This window comes from Agelaius tricolor, unplaced genomic scaffold (genome assembly GCF_023055355.1).
Source record: "Agelaius tricolor isolate 1412-34295 unplaced genomic scaffold, bAgeTri1.0.p SCAF_4, whole genome shotgun sequence".
NCBI lineage: Eukaryota > Metazoa > Chordata > Aves > Passeriformes > Icteridae > Agelaius > Agelaius tricolor.
In genome coordinates, this window is record NW_027269264.1 from 31716987 (window position 1) to 31734439 (window position 17453).

The window sequence follows — 17453 nt, forward strand, 5'->3', positions numbered from 1 at the left end:
TGAAAAAGGATGAACAGAACAGAGTACTCTATATACAAATGTGAAAAGTTTAAAGTTTGCTTAGCATGGGTTTATTTAACTAGATTATCAGTAAAAAATATCTTTGTTAGACGTGCCAGTCTGCATCTGTAAGTCAAAGCTGTGTCAATATTGTTGATAATTTAACTTTAATTGAGAGGTTTACTTTTTTCCCATCAATCTCCCACTTGACACTCAGTGCTGCTGCAATGAAGGAGCAATGGATGACCATTGCAGGATGGTGCAAATTCAATTCCTCCTAGTCCTCAAGAGGTTGAGTGTTTGGGCAGAGTTTTGTATAGTCTCTGTTCATAAAGAAGTATTAATCGAAAGCTTCAGCCAGGAGTCAGACTGCAATATCAATGCTTTAAAGACTGATGGTGGGCTATGGCAAATAAACAGTTTTTAAATCTGCTTGCTTCAGGATGGCAGATTAAGTATATAACACACAAGAAACAAATTGTTCTGAAGTCATCTACAAAATAAGGCATGTCACACAGGCCTGGCAGCAGCCCTGACTTCTGAAACACTGTCAGATAAATGCTTCAGAAACAAATGCACTCCAAATTTTTTTAAAAATTCACAGGATTACTGAAAATGTCTGCTGGTTTCCTACTCATATAGGGAGTGTGGTCTGCTTTAGAACTACAGGTTTACTTAATCAAAAATTTTACATATGTATATCACCAAATTTCTGATTAACACCACAAATAAAAGAAAATTACTGATAAAAATGTTTTGTGACTCTTCTTTAATTTCTATGAAAAATACTAAAACAATACAAAATTTCATCTTAATCATGCTTTTCTAAATGCTCAATGCAGAATTTACACAAGAGGATTAATGACTAAAGAAGTAAACTCCTTGATCTTTGAAACTTTACTCCATGTAATGAAGGATGCTAGTGAAACACAGGCTATAGAATCTCCTATCAGTGTGCACCTTATTCACACACACAAGCTCCACTCAGAAGCAAGATCGGTCTCAAAAGCTCTGTCTTTAACCAGTTCAGGCTATTTTCAAGTTGGGAAAACATCAGTGCCGATCAAAAATTTCTCTGTATGTGTCATCAGTATAACTGACACATTTATTTAATTTCTCCCAAATATGGCTTTTGTCCAAATACTGAATTTTGTTCAAATTAAGAGAAGAATCTGCAATGACAGCCAAAGAATAGGTTTATCATTCCATACTCTGAGTTCCATAAAAGAACACAATGAAAAGAGAAGGACATTCAGTGTCCTTCACTTCCCACTATTAAAAGAACTCCACTTCCCACTTTTAAAAGAAAACACTTGACAGCTCTTTTTAAACAGCTAATTATTTCTCAAAGAGAAAGTGGTGATGAGAAGTCTGGGCTGGACACAGTATCAGAAAGAAACAGTTACTTTTGGACTTGTCCTAAGCCCAAGGCATATCAAAGCAGATCTTAACTCTTAAATAGATTCCAAACGAAGTACAATAAGCAGGGTCCTTCAAACCTGAACTGAGGTAGTACTAGCTGCTCAGCACATCTGAAAATCAAACTGCCTAGCTGAACATATATATTGGACTTAGGAAATGGTTTATAATGTGTTCTGGAAAAAAATCTTTGTTTGAACGCAATTATTTGCCAAAATTATAAAGGGTAGACTGGGTTTTAAGTTGCAATGCATAATTCTACACTAAGATTTAACCATAACCATTACATCATAACCAGTAGATTACAACCTATTAATGTGACCATAAAAAAAGATAAAAATTAAGTTATTTCTCTAAATGGATGGTAAGAAATTATAATGAAATTTTTAATTTCAAGAGTTATGACAATCTTTGTAAATTATGAATAAAAGAAGAGTCAGTACTTCCTGAGTAACTATTTCTAACTACCTTACCTCATTTTCTTCTTCATGCTCCAATATAGCTTGGAGGAAAGCTCTCCTTTCATGGCTTGAAGACTTCTGATCAAACATTCCTGCCTGAATAACTTTTTGATCTACATTCAGCTTATACTTTGCCGCAGCAAGTATCTTCTCTTCCACACTGTTCACAGTGCACAGTCTCAGGACTCTAACTTCATTCTGCTGACCAATTCGGTGAGCTCTATCCTGGGCCTGCAAGTCCTATTAGGCAAAGAACACAGAGAGTAATTTACAGAGAGAGTGAACACAGATAGTAAAACCCTTTTTAATCTTGCCTCCCTTACATTTTACATGTGGCCATTGAATATTATGTGAATTGCATACATTTGCACAATAACTGAAAACACATACAACTATGCACTTCTAGGGATATTGAACTTACTTTCTTACAAATAGGAAAAAAAAGGTGGCAAAGGCATAATTCAAGTTACCCCTTCTGGCTTTTTAAAACAAGCCGAAGTGGGTGTGATATCATCTTTTTCTGGTATCTGTCGTTACTACAGACTAACCACCACAGAGTAAGTTGTTCTCAGGCCAAGACTACTGCACTCACATGGTCACCTAATTTCATGAGATAGGTAGCATTCAGCATAGCCTTTACTGAAGTATTACAAACTACCTACCAAAGGCTAGTGAGCTGGTGATTATATCCTAAGGGTTAAAGAATGAGTACAGTTATACTAATGAAGCAGGTTTACAACACTCCTAGCACTGAGGATACTCCAACACTCAGATAAAATATATATGTAGGCAAAGAATTAGTTCACCTAATCAAACAAAGACATTTCCTGATTGTGGCAGTTTGCCTCACTAATTCCTCTCAGAGCAGCATTTTATCTCTTCCTTGGATTTTTTCCTTTCGTCCCAGGCTACATCATCTATTTAAAGAAGTGATTCAAAAAAGCATCATGGATTCTTTGCACATTTTATGAAGATAAGAAAATAAATATAACCTGATGAGGATTCCAGTCACTGTCAAAGATTATAACAGTGTCAGCAGCCTGGAGATTTAAGCCTAGCCCTCCAGCCCTTGTACTCAGAAGGAAGATAAAGTATTGCGATCCAGGTTCATTGAACTTCTTCAACAGAGCAGCTCGATCCTCTGATTTTGTTGTGCCTGAAAAAAAAATTTAAAATATCATATAATAAAGTTGTGAACAGAAATAATATAAATATAATGTCCGTTGCTAAAACTATATGTGAAAGGGTTATTTTAGTGCACTGCTTTTTGACATCTCTGCCACATTTTCCATAACACTGGCCATGAATGTTTAGGTCAACTGTCTATCACACCTACAAGATGGACTTCTAAAGGTCTCTTTAAATGCATTTGTTTTGACATTTCTAAAGTAGATGTTAAAATGTTGGCTAACATTGTTATACTTTTTTATAACTCATGTAAATTTCAATTGAAACTACTATAAACAAACAGAAGAGAGCTCTAGTTTTGATTAATGCCTTCTGGCTAGAGCAGCATTAAATATTTTTAAAAGCTACTTACATAGAGATTTATCAAAATGTCACTATTTGCCTTGGGAGTCATAGTTAATACCAAAAGACTGCAAATTCTTAAAATGTCCCATCTTGAGGGTGATATATGTATAGATGATGACATTACAAATTTTTTTTTATTACTATGGTGGGCTGTTCCCCAACTGGCTTCCACATACAGACCCCAGTGAACCCAATAAGCACGTGAACTGGGTAGGAAACACTCCATGTAAGAAGACAGCTGGGCAGAACCTGGATAGATTATATCCCAGTATGAAAGTATTTGTCATAATGAAACTGGAAAGGAAGAAAAAGGGTTTATCTAATTTAATGAACTACCTGAAAAAGACAATGAGGTGTATTTACCATATTGTGTCTTGCCATAAATATTCTAGCATGAAAAGGAATTAGTTTAAAAATACATGATGTAAAGTAATTAAAAACATTTAAAATGTAACGTAATTTATTTGTCTTAAATAGAAATATTAACGCACATGCAGGCCAGAGGTATGAAGAGGGCTTTGTTAGCATGCCCTCTGTTCTTCAGACAGTTTTGGCATTCTATGGCACAGTGACATAGCTCACTTGTGTGTCCATTTCATAATCCCATTTTACATTCAAGGATAATATTGGTTCAACTTCATGTTCATTAATATTAATAAAAGATGAGAAAATTTCTTGGTACTATTTTTTCTTCTGATTAAAGCATGAAGCTAAGAGTCGATTTAAAACACTGTCAAAAATGTTCAGAAGAAACTTCAAGTCTCACTCACACTCTTCTCTGTATTTACCTTAAATCATTGCTTCTCTACTAAAAAGCATTCTGATAAATGCTTTTATGTATGAGATAAAACATTAAGCAAAAATGATCACTATTTAAGAAGCTCAGTATGACATAGAGATCATCATCATGGAAGAAGACCAAAATGGAAACTTCTTTCACACTGGTTTAAAACTCAGGTGGGATACATTATTTTTAATTTTTCTTTCATAGAACTGTGGGACTCAATTAGCAAATCAAATAGATTGGAAAAGACCTCTGAGATCATCGAGTCCAACCTTTGATCAAACACTACCTTGTGTACTCAATCACAGCACTAAGTGCTACAGCCAATCTTTCCTCTTTAATGGATGGTGACTTTCCCATGTTCCTGGGCAGGCCATTCCAATGCCCAATCACCCTTTCTGTGAAGAAATTCCTCCTAGTGTCCAACCTGAACTTCCCCTGGTGTAGCTTGAGACTACGTCCTCTTGTCCTGTCACTGGCTGCCTGTGAGCAGAGACTGACCTCTACCTGGCTACAGCCTCCTTTCAGGGAGTTGTAGAGTGTGATAAGGTCACCCCTGACCCTCCTCTTCTCCAGGCTAAACACCCCCAGCTCCCTCAGCTGCCTCTTGCAGGACACGTGCCCCAGACCCTTCCCCAGCACTGCTGCCCTTCTCTGGACACGCTCCAGTAACCTCAATGTCCTTCTTGGAGTGAGGGACCCAGAACTGAGCACAGAACTGAGAGTATGGCCTCTCCAGTGGGTACTCACTGAGTACAGGGGGACAATCCCTGCCCTGCTCCTGCTGGCCACACCATTGCTGGCACAGGCCAGGATGCCATTGGCCTTCTTGGCCACCTGGGCACTGCTGGCTCCTGTTCAGCTGCTGTCACCAGCACCCCCAGGGCCTTTTCCTGGGGCAGCTTTGCAGCCACTCTGCCCCAGCCTGTGGCACTGCCTGGGCTTGCTGTGACCCAAGGGCAGTCTGTGAATCTCCTGAGGGTACATTCAATCCCCTCATCCAGACCATCCACAAAGATATTCAGCACTCAACAGAGACACTGAACAGAACAAAAATATTAGTATCTAAAATGTTTCTAAACCATCTTTTTGTTTGAAGTAATAAAACATATCTACACATGAAGAAATTCAGGCTTTTGATCTTCCTGTGAAATTCAGGCATCGTGCTGAAATACAGCTATCTTGTGAAGGACAGCAGATGAATTTTAAACAGACAAAAATGCATTTATTCCATTGGAATACAGGCCTAACACTGGCATTATCATCTCTTATCATGTGAAGATTTTCAGATAACTTAGATAGTGATGACTGATTGGGAACCTTGGATTTTAAACCCTATGTGAAAAAGAGATGAGCCTCCAAGCAGGAAATTTATACATAAGCTGCATTCCTGGTATAGACCTGAACGTTTATCGGAAGAATCCATTGACTAAATGGTCTGCAGATTAAACAGATAAAACAAAACACTGAAAGAGACAGAGACAAATACTTCTACCGACAGAAGCAAAATCACGTCTTTCTCAGTACCTTCCTTGTCTGGAAGAATATGGGAAAGTCTACTAAACTGCCACTGAAGGGTCTACTGGCATAACTTCATGGTAAATACACGTGCAAGATTATAAAAAAGTATTTTGAACCTGTTTTCACTCTTGTATAGCCACAACACAGCACTGTTATGAAAATACTGGGAGGAGAACCCAGGGCTCCCATGCCCAAACCAATGAAGGATACTACCTCTTATCTTAGTATTTATCCATTTTTTCCATTTAGCTTACCATCGAGGCGCAGGTAAAGGAAATTTCGAAATGCAAAGTAGTCTTCCATAATGGTCATGAGTGATGTCATTTGACAGAAAAGAAGCACGCGATGGTTAGTAGCTCGTAACTTTGGTAGAATACGATCGAGTAGCTCAAACTTCCCTGAGGCCCGATAAAGTTCAGCTCTGTTGGAGAGAAGCAGCAAAGTAAATACCAGAATAAGCCCACATTTAAAAGTCTGTAGTCATTATCATGTCAGAGTATAACAAAAAGACTAATTTACTTAATCTAAACAAGACTAATAGCACTTTTCTTTCTTTAAAATTGCACATGTTGATGAAAATAAACACATGCAAAGTCCTGTTTTCCTGAATTTTTTTCAATTACAGAAATTGTGCTGACTTTCAATCACTCAATTATTTTTCATTATTTATTAAAACAAACCCTATTTCTTAGCTAGATAAGCATTCTATAAGCTAAGATATTCACCTGATGCTTTGTTTTCAACTGGCATTAAAAACAACATTCAATTGCAACTGCAGTTTTAAATTGTATTCATCAAGTATTTGTTGGAAATTACCCCCTTTTCCACTCAACTATCACACACACAGAAGTGAAGTATTGCAAATGGAACTAATATATGGAGATAGTGGCAGGAGTCTGACATATACTCTAGCCATACAACTTGGTCATCCCGAACAGTATTTAGCTGCTTTGATTAGCTACTCTTTTGTTTTCTATGCAAGAATTCCAAAACCAACTCCTAGCATGGAAATGCAACCCCCAACCCAGAAAATGAATACAAGTAAACAGAACATCTAAATCAACACCACAGTGATGCACTTTACAGGAATAAACTTCATGCAATGCTTCTCTAACCTTGAGTCTGCACTCTCAAAATACAATTTATCATTAGCAATGGCACAAAATCCAGATGATACATAGCCTTCTGATATGTATGCACTAATCTGTAATCAGCCTAAACTGTTTAGGAGACAAGTATTTTGGTATACTAGCTAAGGACACAAAGAGTCTGGTATACTAGATAAAGAAAAAAATTTATCATTAGTACCTAAACAGGAAGAAAGTCAGATGGATGATACACACTTTTTGTTTAGAAAGCATCCATTAACTTGACAACTGCACAGAGTGTCAAGAAAAATAAACCAAATCTTTTTCATTTCAGATAATGGAAGAAATGCTATTTTAATTTGGAAAAGAAATAGTAAAAAAGGAAAAGTAGAAGGCAAAAGTAACAATAAAGAGAAGAAAATCCTAACAGATATCTCTGAAGAGTCTGTTGAATTGGAATTGAAATTCAATTCCCAATGAATTTCAGATGGTGTATTATTTCAAAATAAGGGAAAAGGAAGACACGAGTCTTTTCTGTCTACCATCCTGAAGGAGACGGACAGTCATGAAAAGATCTTGTAACACTTCTAGTACTATTAGGTTTTGCTTTACATATGTGCCCTGTACTTCCTCTGCCTCTGTATGAAATGCTTGCGTTCCCTAACACATAGCTTCCAGAAAAATAAAGCGATCATTATTTCCAATACAACACTATGGACAGCAGGAAAAACAGAGAGTTACCCGTTAATGACCCCATTTGAGTAGCCCAGATGTTCAGCGAAGGACTCCTGCAAAGTTATAAGCAATAAACATATTACAAAATACACAGCAGCCAAAAACTACACATTCTTACAGAAATCAAATTAAATATATGAGTATTGTGGTTTGAGTTCAATGATGTCCATACTCTTGGAAACCACCTTGTGGCAACAGTGCTCTGCTTAATGTTTTCCTGTACAATTATTTGAAATTCATGATTTGCAGAACTGACTTCTGCAGCATACATTTTACCAGATTACAAACACAGTAGAATACCGATTATTAATCGATACTGATCAGTAGAAGATCCATCTGCAAATTACTCAATTTAATTACTCAGCATACAAGATCACAAAGAGAGAAAACTACTACAACAACAACAACAACAACAATAATAATAATAATAATAATAATAATAATAATAATAATAATAATAATAATACTATATCACAGTAGGCACTTGATTGTATTTTAATAAATTTGGCTGTATTCCAGATATCTATGACACTTCATATCTTTTCAGATATATTACATTGATATACTTAGGTCCTTATTGAGAGATGCTATATAGATAGTACATTTTTGCTGAAAAACAAGATGGATAGAATAGAACAATTGCAGTTGACACTGCAGAAGATTAGCAGTCTGCTAACTACAGAGATTCTACACATGATATTTTGAACCAGTGTCTACACATAATGAATTTGGAGTATGCAAATGCAAAAAATAGCTCTGGGTTGTCTTAAATTAACAAAAAACTCTTCAGTTTTAAAGACCCTACTCCATAAAATTAACTATTTTAAAAACAGACTTTGGATTATCAATAAGAAGATGGCACTTGTTGGCTATAATACATATTTTTTCTGAATCTGTCCGTTCCAGTATAAATTTTGTGGACAGAGATGTCCCCTCCCACACACATAAGCTTTAGCAGCAGTTTTCTACTATCCTATCCTATTTTATTGAATAAAAATAACTCTCAAAATCAGACCTATTGGTCTTACCTCAATGTGTTGAAACATGTATGGGTGATTGCATATCTTTCTCAATTGCATGATAGTGTTCATAAGAGTTTTTGCTCCACCTTTTCCCTATGGGTACAAACAATGCAAACCAAATAATTAAGTTCTTGGCTTATGAATATACCCTTTCAACATACTTTTATCCCAAATCCAAATTACATCATGAATTAAAAAAAAAAAAAAACAACAAAAGGAAATCAAAACACAACAAAACTCTACAATAAGAAAATAACAAACCAGGACAAATCAAAAGAACGAAAATAAAAAAACTATTGTCTTGCTCTATAAATTCATCAGTCATAAGGATGCTCTGTAATGAAAAAGGAAGACCTTGAAGTAATTGACAAAGTGCACTACATTTCTACCTGCAGTATTCTTGATGGGAAGCAAAGCATCTACTGTCCTGATTATACTGTTTACTATGAAACCATACAAACTTCATAGTGTCTGAACCCTCTAACAGAAGTAATTCTAGCTGGATTATTTTCAATTCCATAGTAGCTTCTCCAGTCTGTTAACTCAATATATGGGTTTCTCACTCCAAGCAAACATCAGGCCAAGGAAAACATCAGGCCAGAGATACTAAAATGCTAAAGCTCAACAACTTCATGAGTAATATTATTTAAGGAAGTATATTCTCAAAACATACACTACAGGTAATCTTGTAGAACCAGGACACTCATCAGACACTCAGGTGTAACACTATACAGTTAAAAACTAACTGCAGCTGGTCAGCATACGTTTGAGACCATTGTATCAAATTAACATTGCTTTCTAATGCCATTTTGTTTTGTTGCCACTTTATAAAAATGCAATCAGAGTGGCATCAGTATTCCAAGTTTACTATATGACTAATTCAGATTTATTTAAAAAAATCTTAGCCAAAACAATTGACCAATTTTGAGTTGTAAACTAGGGGAAAATTCAGTACTTAATTATAATATATACAAGCAATATTCTAGTCTTTTCTGGGAAGTACACTGAAATCAAAACTTTCATCTAGAGATAATCCATTTGAAGGGGGCACTCCATATATTTAAAACTTGGTTTTGTTCTTTCTAAGATCATGTCTAATTTGCTCCAAAAATGTAGTTCATATTTGTTATAAAAATAATTTCCTAGAGCTTTCCATCTGAAAGAATTGTCTCTAATCTCAGCTGGGTCCAGGCCAGAGCTGTAGAAGGACATGATTTTTTTCCTAACACAATGGTTGCTTGATCATTGAAACTAAGCAATCTTAACCACCACCTCCCTTTGCTGACAACAGGTAGCAGTGATAACAGAGTTTGATTTAGCATTAAAAAAAAAAATCAATTAAGAGAGAGTTGCAAGAAAGGAAAAATTTTAGCCCCCTGGGGAGAGAAGAAGGCAAGGGAAGTGTTCAGATGACAGCAAAGGCAATTTTAACCAGTTAATCACAAAGCCAGGCAGAGAAACAGGTAGGGAAAAGTACATGGAAGTGTCTGAGCAGATGAAAGAAAGTGACCAGAAAAGGAAGTGGAAGACTGTGATACAAAATGAAATTTTTTAGGACAAACATAAAGACACCAAACCGAAAAAATGCATTAAAAATACAACTGAATAATATGAATTAATGTCTAAAAAGTGTTCAAACTATGAAGATGCGTTTCAATATCCACTGAAAAAGAGCCCTTTTTCTGGAGTTTAATTAAGCACCAGAAAAGAAAACAATTTGAAGGCAAAGAACTAGGAAGGTAAAGTAAGATACTGAAGAGAAAAATCACCAAAATATTTCTTTGTACCAATGTAACATGAAAAAGGATAATGGAAAGACTATATGCACACTGCATCAGCAATATACACACTAGAGGGTGCAAACTGAAACTCTTATGTTCTAGATATTCTGTAGTGTCTGTTCAAAGTATTTCACATTTACTATATTTCAAATTTGTTATCATGCGAAAAGTTGATGAATGGCTCTTTACTCAGTAGTGACTGGATCAAACCCCATGACAGCATAACCAACATTTACTACTACAAAGTCTAAATCTGACTATATAACCTTGAATCTTACTGATCTCTTAAAGAATTTTGTCACCAAGAGACCTTGTAAGGATGAATGCAAGCATACAGTCCTAGGTAACTGAAACAAGACTTAACTAATAGCTCTGAAAAACAAGATAAATGACCTTCTCTAGCCATCATTCCCACAATCACAATTATTCAGATATATTATTGAATCAAGCTCAGCCAAGGAAAATGCAGTTTTTTTTCAAACATTGCCTGTTTGCAGAAAGGCAGTGCAACTACACTGAATACAACTGAATGCAGCTACACTTCCCTTTGTGTATAGCTGCTGTCTTGTAACTGAAAGGCATGCCTGAAATTTCTCTTCCCATGGGAGATACCTGTAAGGACCTATATATTAATTTAATAAAACAGAAGTCATGTTATTAACATGTTCACTGATAATACATTATTTCCTTTATATTTTAGTCTTTCTTTTGTACCTTCTTGTCTTTTTCAGAACCATCTGTGAGAAGGATCCCCTTAGCTTGCATGTGACGATACAGGATCTTTTGAAGAGCTGACATATCACATTTGATCACATATTCCACCTGGTATTAAAAAAAAACCCAAAACCATGAACACGCTGGCATAGTAATGTCAGTGAGAACTAACTGCAGGTTCTTGTCATTCTACAACAAAACAAAAAAACCCTACTAATCTTTTATTTACCAGATCACCACATAAAATTTCCATGACCAGCAATACAACTGCAAGCACAGAAATGAGTATTTGTGAGTCACAGCTGCAGTGAGACAGCTGGATCCTAAAGATGCAACTGCAAGATTACCAAACATACTTTATTTCTCACTCTCTAATTTTTAAAATCTAAAAAAATAACTTAAAACTAATTTTGAAATTAACAGGCAACTAAAAAACTATTTTATGTTTAATAACCAATTGAATTTATTTTGTCTGTTAAGTATTATAAAAATATCAAGCAAAGCATCATAAAAATATCATCACTATATATCTAGTAATTATAGAGTCTAACTGGCATAATGTTTATCTAGACTGCCACCATTTTCTCAACATCCACTAAAACACTAGGAATTAATACAGTATTATATGATTACTACATTCAGCCTGACTTGCTCAGCTTTGCAAAACTATATTTAGTTCTTAACTGCATACTAGATTTAAAAATAGTAACAGAAAGACTTCACACACCAATTCTATGTAATTTTTTCTATTGCCAAATGTCCAGATTATACTCACTACAGTTTTATTAAGTTATGTCAAATAAAAACTGTAACATAACAAAATCACACTAGTGGCTAGAAATCTTTCAAGCTATGAAAGAAAGACAATGCGTAAGATTCCTTGTGTTTAATAAATAAACAGGAAGAAAACTATCAGGTTATTTTCTTCTCAGAAAGACAAGAGTATAAACTACTTAAACAGAAGTGACTTTCTTCAATGTTTACCAACATCTGCAAGAGCAAATGAACCTGATTAGGCTTCTGCCCCCAGGTTCAATCCTCGTGGCTGGATAAATTCCTTTTTTCAGTTAATGGCAACAAAAAGAAACATGATCTTCTGAGTATGAGTGTGTATGTAACTTGAAAATTTTGCCTCTCCAGTGCCTATTACTGGATTTGTCAGTGGTTTGATTTAAGTATTATTTTCAAATGCAAACATATTTTATTCTCAAGTAAATTCTTCTGAGGATATTGAGAATTTGACATTTGAAGGAACAGAAATTTGCAACAGAAGTAGTATTTACATGATTACAAAGATGAAAAATAATTTTAAAATGCCCTTCTTTGTATTGTCTCTAAGCATCTGTACACAGCTCTCCATTAATTTAGCCAGTCAGCTCATAACACACCTTATAGATATTTCAGTTTTGTTTGGTTTTAATCCAGTTTACCTTAAAACCAGCTTTTCCTTATCACACCTTCAAATTTACTTTTTTTTAATTTTAGTTGCTGTTATTCTGTGAAGAGGGATGGAGAATTGCAAAGGAGGACACAATGGGACAAAATGAGTTATCCAGAAATAAAAACAATTTCCTTTGAAATCAGAAAATAATTTTATGTTCTGAATTAAAATGCCACTAGTTAAAAATAATTGTGCAATTTCAACAAGACACTTCACACAACTCCTGAATGATAATAAACCAAATTGTGCCTGCTTTATAAAGTGCAGTAGTCCCTCAGAAATTTCAGTGAACTAGCTTCAACCCAGTGCAAGAAAGATGGTATGGGACAGAATTTTATCCTCAGTGTACAGCTGGCTCATATATTGAAACCAGACTATAATGCATAGAAGCTGCATATCTTACACTGGTTACAACAAACACATATAAGGTTGGAGAGGAATCCTGAGAATGCAGACACTTAAGGTACCCAGGTTTCCTTAGCTTTCTCTGAAGAGGTATAAACAAACAAACACTAAAGAAGTCCTGTTCTGCAAAATAAATCTCAAAACTTAATGCTTAGAAAGATTATTAAACCCCTTCCAAAATTCCTCTCATTGCAAACCTTTTCTGGGAGTTGAGACTCAACCTCCTTCTTCAGTCTTCTCAGCAAGAAGGGCCGAAGCACTTTATGCAGACGACGGATGATCAGAATAGTTTCTTCCTCATTTAAGTCCACCTAGAAAAGTTTATAAGTCACTACAAGACAACTCAAATATATTAGTTAATGTCTTCTCTCACATGGACTGCTAAAAATGTGCAATGATTATTTGCATCTTACAACCAAACTGACACTAAGTCAAAAAATGCACTTTAAACATTAAAATTTTAGTATTATAAAAAAGGGGTCTTTTAGTTATGTTAAATCCTTAAGTACCAGCACAAGTTCAAACACTAATCCATCTGAGTAAGCTCTTTTCTGTTTTCATCAAAGTGGTTTATTTCTGATCTTTAAAAAAAAAAAACCACTGCCACAGTACCCTTTCTCCAGTCATGGCAAATGGAGCGTTGAACCACTGCTCAAAGGTGCTACAGCTCTTGAAAATGGTTGGAAGAAGGAAATTGAGGAGAGCCCAAAGTTCAGGCAATTTGTTCTGCAAAGGAGTCCCAGTCAGTAGGATTCGCCGAGGGGCCACATAGTGAGTATTCAAGACCTGAGTCAGCTTGCAGTGATGGTTCTTCATTCGATGGCCCTCATCTACTATCATGTACTTCCACCGAATCTGAAAGAAAAAGAAGAAAAGCTGGCAAAGTTAGAAAAGGCCAGACTTTGTCAAGGTCCTCACGACAAGTATAAAACAAAAATACTTAAAGCCTGAGACATCAATCAGTCTCAACCTTGAGGAAAGCCAAATCAAGCATTATGCAACTATCAGTGTCCTTGCTACCAACACACAGAGAGACAAACACTAGGTACACTCAATCTGATGGTGAATTCTGACTGGAATTGAAACAGCTAACAGCAAGCAGATTCCTCCCATTTTTGGGAGAGATTAGAATGACTGGCTCCTCAAGGCCAGAATATGGTTCACAGTGGAGAAAAGAAACCATATAAACTGCAAATAAATCTGTCTGTAACAAAAACCTTGACAGGAGAGAAAAGCCTTTTCAGATAAAGGTGACTATGCTCATAAACAACAGCAACCCTGAACTGTATTTTGTTTCAGCTAATACTAAGTTTTTACTTCAAAAGAAAGCAGCATAATTAAAAACATCTCAGTTCCTGCATTTTCAACTAAAGTTTCTATTTCTTAATATGAAATCTTAAATGCAATCACAGCAGATGTTGAAAGCTGTTGTTCAAGCTCTCTGTTACCACCTTACTACAACATACTGACCATATGACTAGGAAGGCCTCAGTTTGTACTTTTACACGTGCTACCTAATTCCATTTCCCAGGACAGGATGAGTGGTATAGTGCTGTCCTTCTATCTTTCAGAAAGAGTGGGGGGGAAAAAAAAGGAAAAAGAACATTATGTAGTCTCAAGCTGTCCTCAAGCATTCAGAATGATAAGAAAAAAATGCACTGCCTTTGTATTAGAAAGGACAAACAAGTGATATGCAGTAAATATGCAGAATGCAACAGATAAAATGAAGTGAAAATGAACAATAAAACTACAGGAAAACCAATATGGTTTCTTTGTATAGCAGAATACCTCTGCTTTGTGCACACATGAAACAGTCTTACAGTATAGTAGGCTTTTTAAATTAATTATATTTGATACCTACCTGTAGAGAAACAGTGAGCCCCTAAGAAGTGCAAGGTGTAGACTCTTTAGCCTGGACACCAAATTCATGATATAGGTGACTATTTAGTCATGTGGGGGAAAGTAACCACAGAGCTGGAAGGGCCCTAATAGGAGTCAGTTTTAGGAAAGAAATAACAGGAAAAGTGAAAAGTCACTGATGCAGATTAGGCTGAATACTATGCAGAGGTGAGAAAAGTCATGTTCTTCCAAGGACAGCCAGGTATACAGTAATGACAGAATTTCACAAAGGAATTAGTCCCCTGGACACATTTGGGAAAATCCTAGTGTTTACAGAAGGGACAGTTGTGACTGAGAAGTTCAATCATAAACTGAGAAACAGAAATGTAAATGAAAGGGATAACTTTTATTGAAGGACAGAACAACCAGGAACTTTCCCATAAAACAAAAACGTGTTTTGTGGTATGTACTACTTGAAGGTGTCTGGGTCTTGCTGCAGAGACATAATAGTCAAAATTACCTTAGCAAGGATATGTTTGTCCTTTATTATGTACTCGTAAGTAGTTAAAAGAACATTAAATTTTCCACTTCGAAGCTGAGGAACAAGTGAGCGGCGCATTGCAGGTGTACCCTAAAAGAGAGAGACATGTGAGTTGTTATTCTTTACTTTGATGAAGAAAAAACATTGTTTTTGTGAATTACCAGATAATAAGCAATCAGATGAACCTGCAATCCTACCATACTGTGAATAATACATTGACAAAATTCCAGACCTTGTCAGAGTGCCTTCCCTAAACCTCTGCTAGACTGTAAAGCCACTGATGGGGCTCATGGAAATATAAAGCCAGTGGTCTGGTCTCCATACAAATTGCTTGACTATATCACTACTACAGGAGCCAAACAAGAAAGTATTTAGCTAGGAATAAAATGTTAGGTCGTTACCATTCTTAACTCTCAGCAGAAGCCTTGCAAATGTGATAAATTAAATATTTGGTTCTGCATTTTGTACAATGATTTACAGCTGTTTTACTTCTACAATCTTTCACAGTTTATTATAGTCCTCTTAGTATGGCTAACTCACACTGCTTAGTACATGACAAAACCTGATGAGCGGATAGTTTAAAAGCTTGCAGAGACAGAGGAAAAACTGTCTCTAGTTCTCATTCCTTCAATTCTACAGTCATATAAAAAGCAAATCAAACCTTGTAAGATATCTTCACCACTGAAGGAGCCCATTTGTCAAATTCATATGTCCAATTGGATAAAGTCCTATAGAGATTATAGAGAAAAAGTAATATGTTTCATCATCTGCAGATCAAACTTTTTAAGGGTTTCCAAGTGGCTGCCAGCTTTTCAACACATTTTATGTAATCAACCCACAGAAATAACAACTTATTTTAAAAATGCACTTTATATACACTGCAATAAAATACAAGCATTTCAGAGGGATACAACCAGGAAAAAAATGTGTGAAACACCCATCCAGCTTGTATTCAGGGCCCTTTCTGAAACCAGTAAAAGTAGTGTTTTACATGCACCTTTATACTTTGGAACATAGTAACAATAAGAACAGTGTCTCTGGACAAAAAATAGATTTGCAAGTTCCTCTATACTAGATATATCATCCAAAAATGGACACTACAGCTTTTCAAATACAGCCCAATGAAACTGAAAATAGACTTTATCTACTGTGCTCTACTCAAGCAGAACTATCTGCGCTCTACTCAAGCAGAACTACTCGTAGTGCCACCAACCACTACTTTGAGGATCCATTCTTGCACTGTTTCTGCTGTTTTACCCCAACAAAAACGTTGCTCCATAGTGAAGCTAATTGCTATTATGAGACAACAGTAAAAAAAAAACCCTTGAGGTTTTTCAGCTGCTTGCTTTTTTTTTCCTCTTCTTAGTGGACCAATGATGACAGCAATACTAGCAAGGTAGAAAAGGCAGAGAAAGGCAGCTTTTAAAATGTATAAAAGAAAGAACTTTCAGCTCTTCTGACTTTTTTCAAAAAACACTGGAGTACATAAAAGAAATCATATTTTTTACTGTGCCCACATGAAAATTGACATTAATAACACTCCCACTATTTTTGTTTTATAGATCTTCTCTGTTTCTTTTCAAACTAAGCTTATGATTTGTGTTCATACAATTAAGCACACCTGTGGCATTTATCTTAGTTAATCAGTTACTACTACAGCACAGCCAGAAGAGAGGACACCTCAAAAGAAGTCAAGAGATGACTACAAATCAAATTTATCCTAATTCTAGGACAAATTTGCACGCTCAGCACAATTGGTGGACAAATTAGCTAATGAAATTACCAGGGAACCTCTCAACATCAATCAAGTCAATTACACATAAAAATAAGATAACGATTCCTCAACACAAGATTTCTACAATGGCTGACATTTTTTATTCAAATCACTAAAACCCACACCTGACCTTTGGAGAAAATTAAACATGCTAAAAGAAATTTGTAAAACAAGCAGCATTTTAAAAAGCTAAGGAAGAGCAAAAGGGAGGTAGCACAATAAACAATCATAATCTGCACACCTGACAAAAGTGTGTGTATCAATCAAGGCTACATATATCCACGGATACCTATACAGTACTTAAAAGATCAACTTCATTAAAGTATGCTTGCATGGTATCAGATGAGGCACCAGCTGCTTAAAGAATTAAGCAAGAGATTTTTATTACCAGTTAA

General features: G+C 35.7%; 1 protein-coding gene across 7 annotated transcripts in view; it reads right to left on the bottom strand.

The window, feature by feature from the left end:
* SMARCA2 (SWI/SNF related BAF chromatin remodeling complex subunit ATPase 2) overlaps positions 1-17453 on the bottom strand; it is a 119056-nt gene that overhangs the window by 46897 nt on the left and 54706 nt on the right. For all 7 annotated transcript variants that reach the window (XM_071425133.1, XM_071425127.1, XM_071425132.1 and 4 more), the window contains 10 exons: positions 15946-16012; positions 15264-15374; positions 13517-13759; positions 13102-13215; positions 11059-11166; positions 8570-8656; positions 7548-7594; positions 5973-6139; positions 2873-3036; positions 1893-2120 (listed from right to left, as the gene is read on the bottom strand). In XM_071425133.1, coding sequence (XP_071281234.1) covers positions 1893-2120; positions 2873-3036; positions 5973-6139; positions 7548-7594; positions 8570-8656; positions 11059-11166; positions 13102-13215; positions 13517-13759; positions 15264-15374; positions 15946-16012 — 1336 coding nt within the window. The remainder of the gene's footprint in view (positions 1-1892; positions 2121-2872; positions 3037-5972; positions 6140-7547; positions 7595-8569; positions 8657-11058; positions 11167-13101; positions 13216-13516; positions 13760-15263; positions 15375-15945; positions 16013-17453) is intronic.